The 9584-nt window shown below is 32.9% G+C and overlaps 2 protein-coding genes across 2 annotated transcripts in view; one reads left to right on the top strand and one right to left on the bottom strand.

Annotated features, from left to right (window-relative positions):
• The window catches only part of LOC124387536 (Fc receptor-like protein 5), a 207781-nt gene extending 207617 nt beyond the window's left edge, over positions 1-164 (bottom strand). Inside the window, 1 exon segment of the mRNA XM_046851947.1 lies at positions 158-164. Within this exon segment, the coding sequence (XP_046707903.1) occupies positions 158-164 (7 nt within the window).
• A 1213-nt stretch (positions 165-1377) lies between these two features.
• LOC124387537 (low affinity immunoglobulin gamma Fc region receptor II-like) lies at positions 1378-9577 on the top strand. Its single transcript, XM_046851948.1, has 11 exons — positions 1378-1387; positions 2864-3130; positions 5337-5582; positions 5681-5788; positions 5927-5980; positions 6061-6102; positions 6201-6256; positions 6342-6416; positions 7415-7492; positions 7750-7809; positions 9532-9577. Exons 1-8 carry the CDS (start codon positions 1378-1380, stop codon positions 6369-6371), a joined length of 813 nt encoding a protein of 270 aa, XP_046707904.1. The 3' UTR covers positions 6372-6416; positions 7415-7492; positions 7750-7809; positions 9532-9577.
• Positions 9578-9584: the final 7 nt, after the last annotated feature.

Here is a 9584-nt window from a genome sequence, read left to right on the forward strand (position 1 = left end):
CACTTAAGTTTCTACTTGTGTGTTGAATAAATATGTATAGATGCTGTTTAAGTATAGTTAATGCATTTGGCCTGCATGCTGCTTGCTTATTTTATTTTTATTTCTTGTTATATTTTCTCTGTCTCTTTGTCTGGTGTGTGTGGTCACCACTTTCTACTGGCCATGGCGTATATGTTTTCTGGAGCGACTTATTGCTCCTCCTACATCTATTTTCCACCTCAAATAAATCTCCGGTTCATACTCGTGACGCCTCTACTTAAACTGAACCCGAGCTGCTGATCGAGCCTTTTTCCCCAGGCTCTGTCTCTCCTAACTATACCTTAACTTCCCCATGTCAACTGGAGATGATCCTGGTCCATCCTATTCCTCAGGACCTGACACTATTGTTCTTTCACCATGAAATTTCCCCTCATCATCTACTGCCGGTTTTCCTTTTTCTAATCTCTATCCTAATCCATCAGCCTTATCTGCTCACTGGCCTTTATAACATGTATTACATCTACAAGCTTTTTGATCATATGCTGTATGCTAAACTTTATATATGCTAAACTTTACTCTAAAGCATGATATTTTTTATTTTTGTGAACTCTTTATACTCTGAGTTGTTGGCAAAGCTGTGTATTATACTATATATATGAAAAATGGTTACATGTATTAGGCTTGGATATAAAGTAATATAAGCAATGTTATGTTATCTGAAGCATATTGTTAAATGATATTATATATAATTTTGCACAGTGCATGATGCACATGTCTATTGTCTGTCTGTTTTTTTGCACACTGTGCACAATGCATCTATTTTCTTCTTCTTCCTATTAATATTATTATTACGTTTTGTTATATTTTCTCTGTCTCTTTGTCTGGTGTGTGTGGTCACCACTTTGTACTGGCCATGGTGTATATGTTTTCTGGAGTGACTTATTGCTCCTCCTACATCTATTTTCCACCTCAAATAAATCTCCGGTTCGTACTCGTGACGCATCTACTTAAACTGAACCCGAGCTGCTGATCGAGCCTTTTTCCCCAGGCTCTGTCTCTCCTAACTATACTTCAACATCCCCCATGGCAACTGGAGATGATCCTGGTCCATCCTATTCCTCAGGACCTGACACTATTGTTCTTTCACCATGAAATTTCCCCTCATTTTCTACAACTGACGTTTTTCTTTTTCTAATCTCAATTCTAATCCATCAGCCTTATCTGCTCACTGGCCTTTACAACATGTATTACATCTACAAGCATCTTGATCATATGCTGCATGCTAAACTGTATATATGCTAAACTTTACTCTAAAGCATGATTATTGATTTTTGTGAACTCTCTTTATACACTGATTTCTTGGCAAAGCTGAGTATTATACTATATTAATGCTGAAAAATGGTCACATGTATTAAGCTTGGATTTAAACTAATATAAGCAATGTTATATTTTATCTGAAGCATATTGTTAAATGATATTATATATAATTTTGCACAGTGCATAATGCACATGTCTATTGTCTGGCTGTTTTTTTGCACACTGTGCACAATGCACCTATTTTCTTCTTATTATTATTATTCCTCTTCTTATTATTATTATTCCTCTTCTTATTATTATTATCATTATTACGTTTTTGTTATATTTGTATAATGAGAGAAAAATCTATCGTATAGTATTATAACATCTCAACAAGCTCACAAAGATTCATTTAATTAAGACTGTAGCAAAATCAGTAAAATGTTTTAAATAATGTAGATTGTTTATACTTTAATCATTTTCAAAATGTATTTGTGTTTATTTTCAGCAGAGTGTTTATTTTATTTGTGAGTTTTACAGTAGACTTTGTGTTCTTTTCAAAAAAAAAAAATATATATATATATATATATATATATATATATATATATATATATTTTTTTTTTTTTTACTTTTTTTCTACTTTTTACACTTAATGTAGATTATACACTTATGAATGTAGATTATAGAGAAATTAGAGAACTGCATCATCACACAAGTTATTTTCTGACCCTCACTTGATTCAAAGTGGAGCTTTACATTTAATATCCCTAATTTAATTCTCATTATGTGTCAAACTGCAGGAATATAAAAGGAAGTAAATTAGCATCATCACAGAGATCATTGTAATGTTTAACTGTAGAAGTGATTAATGTAGTAACTTCACTTTCTAAACTTATATTTAATTTCCAACAGAAAAACCTGAACCTGAACTCACATCAGACCTTAAAGGAGCTGCACTGTCAGGAAACTCAGTGATTCTGAACTGTACACTGAAGCTGCAGTCTGCTGGATGGAAGTTTTACTGGAGCAAAGACACACAGAGACGTGAAACCAAGACTGAATCAGGTCATTTCTTTTCACCTTAGTGAGCGTCTCTGATGGAGGTCAGTACAGATGCAGAGCTGGAAGAGGAAACCCAGTCTACTACACACACTACAGTGATGCACTCTGGGTAAATGTTACTGGTGAGTACAGTACAGTAGTAGTATTTTCAGTAGTATTTACATGCCTTCGTATGAATGAGTGAAGAGGAGAAGGTTTAAGCTTTTATCATGAATCACTCTGGATAAAAACAGGCAGAGAGATAAATAAAGAAATGTATTTAAATGTTTTATTCAGTTACAGTAAACCGCAGAATTTCAAAGAGGAAGCGACTGTTTACTTTGTAAATGATTGTCATTGATTGCATCTTTTATGCTTAGTACAGCATATAGTTAAATATTTGACCTTTCATAGTTTAACTTTCCTATTTTTAAACAACATTAATCTTAATATAGTTTTAAATATCTGCATAAATGTTAATAATAATAATAATAATAATAATAATAATAATAATAATAATAATAATAATAATAATATACATTAACAGGTGAATCTCCCCGAGTGTCTCTGATCATCAATCCCAGCAGAACTCAACACTTTACTGCTGATTCTCTCTCACTGAGCTGTGAGGACCAGAGAGACTCTACTGGATGGACAGTGAGAAGATACACACACAGTGAGGCATCGCTTGATTGTTCATCAGTTTCAGGATCTACATGTAACATCAGCTCCCTCTCTCCATCACACACTGGAGTTTACTGGTGTCAGTCTGAATCTGGAGAACGCAGTAAATCTGTTAACATCACAGTACACAGTGAGTCTTTATCACTTCTCATCAGTAGAATTTAATACATAAACCTGATCTACTATATAGACATCTCATCATAGTTTAGTGTAAAAAATTATTAAAGCTTTAATATAATGTATATACTACAGTCATGGCTGTTGCTATATATAGGCAGAGGGTTTGGGGCTTGGATGGGGGCCTTTATAACCCTGACAAATCTAGACAAAAGTTCATCAATCAAGACAGGCAGCGTAAGACAGGGCTCTTTACCAATTAGATAAAAATAACTGTCCCTCACCTGAAGTGAAGCCAATTAGTATTAATGTTTTAATGAGTTCACATCTGAATGCATCTGAATGCATTTCATTGGCATGGAAATGAGAAGCTATACAGGCACATAATGAAACACATAATAAAGCTGCTAGTGATGCAGCTATGTGAGCTTCCATCACCTGTTTTTGATTATAAAGTATTATTAAAATAAAGGGAGGCTTATTCTGCCGATTCCTGCCAGCACCATTGAAGGTGGATTATTATTTGTGGCCGGTTTATTTTGAGTTTAAAACAGCACAGTGACAATTTTAAAATACTAAAGAAAAAGTAAAAGTGTGTAAATAAAAACAGCAATTGCAGATGCTAGATAAAATTTAATTTTACTCCTTATATGCAGGGCAGGCAGAAATATTCATTATTTCAATTAGTCAGTAAGTGTGTTATTTTAAATAAATTACTTAACAAATGACTAAAAGTCCTGGGAGATTTAGTCATTGTGTCATTGTGTATCATTTATAATAAAATTATAATCTTAAACCTACTAAAGTTCAAATTTTAAGAAATAAAAAAAATATTAAACAAATTATTATTTTAGAGTGTAGCCTAGCTAATGACATGTCATGGCCAAGGAAGAAGAAGAAGATAGTCTATATGAACTTTCATACCATTTTTTTTTTTTTTTTAGTGTAGACCTTAGTAAAAGTTTTATTAATATACACATTTAAGTAAATATATAAAAGTACTAATAACAGGTTTTGTATAAATAATAAAAAGTTTGTAGATTAAGTTATTCTGTTTATTCTGAAATTGTGGAAGGAAGGAGGCTGTGATGCCTCCAATATAAATTTTGCCTAGGACCTCCAAATATCTAGAACCGGCCCTGACTACAATTATAGATAGGAATATTTTAAAGATACTGCCATATTGTTTAGGATTAATTATGTTACGTGTGTTGCTGGCAGAACAGAGAGCAGGTTTGAATGACTTTGATATGATCTCCTAGGCCATGGTGTTATCCATAAGCGTATCTAATATTAAATCTAACTTCTATTAATTCTATTCAATTCAACTATTAACTATTAATTTAATTTAGTTAGTAATTTGTAAATTCCATATAAACTTTAAGTACTTTTAAAATGTAGTTTTTAAAGTTTGTTTGAAATTACTGAACTGAAGTACTGAAACCACAAATAAAATAGAAGAAAAATTAAAAGTGAACACTTGTACCTCTAAGTGTCGTTAATTTGTGGAAAGGCCTCCAACTACAACATCCAGGCCATAATGGGCTCCAGAACATCTAACAGCCCTAAAGACTGTTGCATTGACTAACTAAATGATACATAATTTTATATAATTACAGCTACAGAGTATTTAAGGACTTACACCATGCTAATTTAGTGCAGCATATATACACTTGATTTGAAATTTAGGTCATAGTCCTAATCCAGATAAGTTTTTTTTGTTTTGCCCTTCTTTAATCTACAAATTTTCTCATCATCAGACAGTTTTTGTCTCATATTTTTAATCTGCATTTGTATCTCTTTCTGCCAGATGACAGTGGGTCATAAACCATTATTTGAGTAGTCATATAGCTTATATACTGTATAACCTGTAAATATATTTCTCAAAATAATACTTTTCATTTTTTTTTTGTAAATGTCACGCAGTCTACTAGATTTAATAATAATATATTTTTTTAAATCCTACTGTATATGCACCTTTTCAGGTAAAAGATTAAAATACACTAAAAGAACAAAATTTTGTACCTTTTCTGAGAGTGCGGTCTCATTGTTGTATTTTTTTCCATTTAAATACAGCATGTTAAACAACAGCCCCATAAAAAGAATCTCATAAAGGAATGCAATGTGTTTTCAAATAATTCAAGTCCTGTCATAATACAATTATTACCATATTTTACAATGTTTGTGTTTTCAGTATGTTGTCTTTCTCTGTCCTACAGATGGTGATGTGATCCTGGACAGTCCTGTCCATCCTGTAACTGAGGGAAATCCTCTGACTTTACGCTGTTTATATCACAACACAAACATCTCAACTGGTATTGCATTCTATAAACATGATTCAATCATCCAGGATCAGACTACAGGAGTGATGACCATCAGTAGTGTCTCAAAGTCAGATGAAGGTTTCTACCACTGTAAACATCCAGAGAGAGGAGAATCAGTGAAAAGCTGGGTTTCAGTCAGCGGTAAGGAAACCATTTATTCTTCTTTAAATTTGAGTTTCAACAATACAGTTTAACTACGCAGTGTTTAAATGGATATTCAGGTTTCATTCTTCTTCCAGTTTCACCTTCTGGATCCAGTGGTGCAATTTTGGGACTATGTTTGGCCTTTGTGTTTGTCATCATAATAATTGCACTCATTCTGCTGTTGCGCTACAGGAAGAAAAAAGGTTTGATATCTGCTATACTGTATTTATTTTTGCAGAATTTCCATAAAGCTTCTTTTATCTTACGTGTTCAAAGTTTAATCAAATACATTTGTGTAAAGGCAATATTTTAATGTGTTATTGTTTTACTCTGGTGAGAAGGTGTAGAATATCAGCCTCCCTCTACAGTAAATCAGGACACCACACAGCCTGCAGGTCAGTTTGCAATAATAATATACACTTTATGCTTTTGTGTAATATTTTTGCTTTATAGTCTTTACTTCTCTTTTTAATAGGTGCTGAAAGCATCTATGCAAATGCTGATATCATGACCAGAGGTATAGTTTATTTACATGAATAAAACACACATTTGGCAACAATACATTTCAGTAGCTCCTTTAATGGTTTTGTTTTAATATTTTACTTAATTCTGCAGCTGGCCCCAGCAATGGAAACTATCCTGATGTTGTGACAAGAAAAATAAGCAAAACGGTTAGAACCCTCCATGAAACAAAATTTTTATCCTTTATTTTTACCTATTGCCTTCAGCCTTAATCTAAATAAACTTCTTTATTAGATGATGCAGCCAGAGTGCCATGTGATATGAAAGATTTACACATTGAGATGAAGAACCTCAAACTTCACAGTAAAGGTAACACTGTCTATTGCACATTATTTTCAAAGAACATGGGACATTTTGTAGAAACAAATAGTTTTCACTAGCTACTAGTCTTTACCATGCAAACAGTCTGAAATCTCTTTTTTAGAATTTAGTCTCTGCACTTAGACCGAATGATGTGGTTTCCTCTGTGAATAAATCTAAAAACATAAACCTTAAAAAATATATGGTAAATATAATGTTTGGTAATATTTTTATTTTATTTATTTTTATATTGCCCTTCAAAGGTAATTTTACTGTTACCACTTCTATCTATTTCTTAGCTAGTTACCTCATTGTAACTAACATATACAGTGCAGTGTGCAGGAGTGTGTTCTCCAGCACACATTATTTACCTGAAATTAAAAATTGAAAGAAATCTATCTTTACTGAATAATTCATAAAGGAACTACACTTCTTTTAAGATTGCTTTTATATACATAGTGTTTCTCCCATGTTCCTCCAGTGGTTTGGTTGTGTCAAAGCAATCTTGTGTCATTAAAATATTGATAATATTGTTCCATCATGTTCAGTGTCAGAATCCTCATCTCCAAGCCACATATAAGTTAATAACTAAAATTAATGATTAAGTAAAATTAATGAAAACCCACACCATGAACATAAAGCATGGATACTAAGCAAAACTGCACAAAGACTGAGCTCAAATCTGAAATACAAATAAAAGCACATGGAGTTGAAAACATCAACAAAAGTATGAGACACAGACAGAAACTCAAACTTAAATAGGTGTACTAATTAAGGAAAACTAAACAAGTGATCAGTAATAAGTGAGTTATGTGATGTACAGGGCTGATTTCAGCACAATCCTAAGATTTATATATATTTTTTTGGTGCACTTTTCAGGATCTTGAATGTTGTAATGTAATTGGTTGCAGGAATTGTTTCAGAACTGTAGTATAGATTGTGAAAATGTTTATGAAAAGCATTGTTATGAGGAATGAGAAAAGAAACCCACGTCTTTTCTCTTTTAGATGCTGCCACCGAACCGAGTGATTTGACTTATTCTGAAATTAACATTAAAAAATTTAAGAAAGCGAAGGGAAAACAAGGTAGGACTGAATTATCCTATTTGCATAGTGGATACATTTTTATGTTAATGAAATATAAGGTTTTGTTAAAGCCTTTGGATTATTTCCCAATTGTTCATCTTAATGTATTCTATTCAGAAACTCATTTTATACAGAATCATTTAATAAATACAATGAAAGTAATAGATAAGTTAATGTACTGAATTTGTGGAAGTTTGTGCGGTTAATATAAATGTTGTGTTTTATAACACACTTAATCAGTGAGTGTTCTTCACTAGGAAAGAGCAGTGAGGAAGCTGACACTGTGTACTCAGAACTGAAGCAAAACCCAGATAAAGGTAAGATATTATAAGCTCAAATAGTATACACAAATTCTCTGGACAGCAATTTTACCTAGGCAAAGAAATATTTACACTACATTTACACTACATTCAGTAATATGGCAGATGCATTTAAATTGCTGATTGAATAAACAAGAAGTAATCATCAAGTCAGAACTGAGGCATACAGGAAGAACTTTAAAGACACAGGATTTAATACATTATTCTGCTAGTGTTTGCCATTGAATACAAGAACAGGTCAGCTTAACTAAGAGGGAGACAAATACAAAACCATAATTCAAAACATGTTCAAAATGCATGAATTTGTACAATTCACAAACAGACTTCACTGGTGCAAATGAGGTCAAACAGAAAAATTAATAAACTACAAAGAAATAAGTATAAAATGTAGGTATACATCAAGAACAAGCGTTACAGTGTGTGTTTTACTTCGCTTTATTTTCGCTCGTCTGTGAATAAAATTTCTTTTTGTAGTCTGTGTCTGTGACTCTGTGTAACAGAGCACAGTTGTGCTCAATCAGCAGCAGGAAGACTGAGAGCAGGAAAGCATGTTTGTGTTGTGGTGTTGGAAATATGTATGTATAGACATCACAACCTGGGTTTAGTGTGTAGCTGCAGCAAAGCTTTAAATGTGGTCATTACTGCTTTACATTTAAGTTACAGCTCCATGAATTCATCTTCAAGAATGGTTTTGTCATATTTACAGAGTATTCATAACAAATGATCTTGATAGCTCACCAATATTTCTTTCCCTTACAATAAGTACACTTAATTTAAATAATTTAAAAGTGCATAAGATGATGGACAGTTTTGCAATAAGCTAATAGACAATCATACAGCAAATTTCGGACTTTGTACCAAAGATTCATCACCCAGCCTCCCTTCTGAAACTGCTAAAACTGTAAGAGGGAGGGTGAGCTATGTCATGGATATCTTTTATATTTTCCCTCCAGGCATCCCTTGTCATTCCAGTCTTTGACTGTTCCCCTTTAGGCCTGTTTTGTTTTACTTATAAGTTTTGTTTTACTAATAAGTTTACTTATTAGCCACATTAGTGTCTAGGAAAAATCCATTTAAGCCGCAGGGTTCAAAGCGTGGGAAAAAAGTAGCGGCTTATAGTCCGGAAAATACGGTAGTGATTTTTTCTTTGATTTGCACTCTTTTTTGTTTATATTTTTACAGTCCCTAGTGTTAGCCGAGCCATTTCCTAGTGTTTAGTCTTTTTCTGAGATAAATTTTTGCATTTGCATCTGCCTCCCTGCTCTCATGAATTTACTATCTAACAAATATACTGCTATGATAACTAGTGAGCCACAGGACCAAGAACTGAAATGTCCTCAAATAACACATATAATTACCCAATGTGAATCTGACACATCTGCAATTCACTGAATGCAAAACTAAGCACAAACTGAAAATAGCAGCATTGTGAGGGTAATATATTTGAGTAATGAGTTTAAAGATTAGATTTGACAGCTGTGTATCATTAAGTGGATAATTGTAACCACTTACTTTGTGGAATATCATGGGAAGTGTTCATGTTGTGTTCATAATTAGATAAAGTTAGTATTCAAAAGTTGACAAAGTTACAGATAGTTTTAACTGGTTCTGGACTGTGGGTGGACTGGGCCTGTGTTGTAGCATGTGAAGGTTTAGATGTTATTTACAGAATTGTAACAAAACAAAGAATGGCAAATCAAATCTGTGTCTATATTATAGATGCTGCTGCTGGAGGATGTGATGTGACTTATGCTGATATTGACCTAAAAACC

This window comes from Silurus meridionalis, chromosome 6, assembly GCF_014805685.1.
Source record: "Silurus meridionalis isolate SWU-2019-XX chromosome 6, ASM1480568v1, whole genome shotgun sequence".
Taxonomy (NCBI): Eukaryota; Metazoa; Chordata; class Actinopteri; order Siluriformes; family Siluridae; genus Silurus; species Silurus meridionalis.

Coding starts and splice junctions, on each gene's coding strand:
- LOC124387537 (XM_046851948.1), top strand. Junction 3,131..5,336: donor TGTTAACATCACAGTACACA/GTGAGTCTTTAT, acceptor TCTGTCCTACAG/ATGGTGATGTGATCCTGGAC. Junction 6,103..6,200: donor TGCTGATATCATGACCAGAG/GTATAGTTTATT, acceptor TTAATTCTGCAG/CTGGCCCCAGCAATGGAAAC.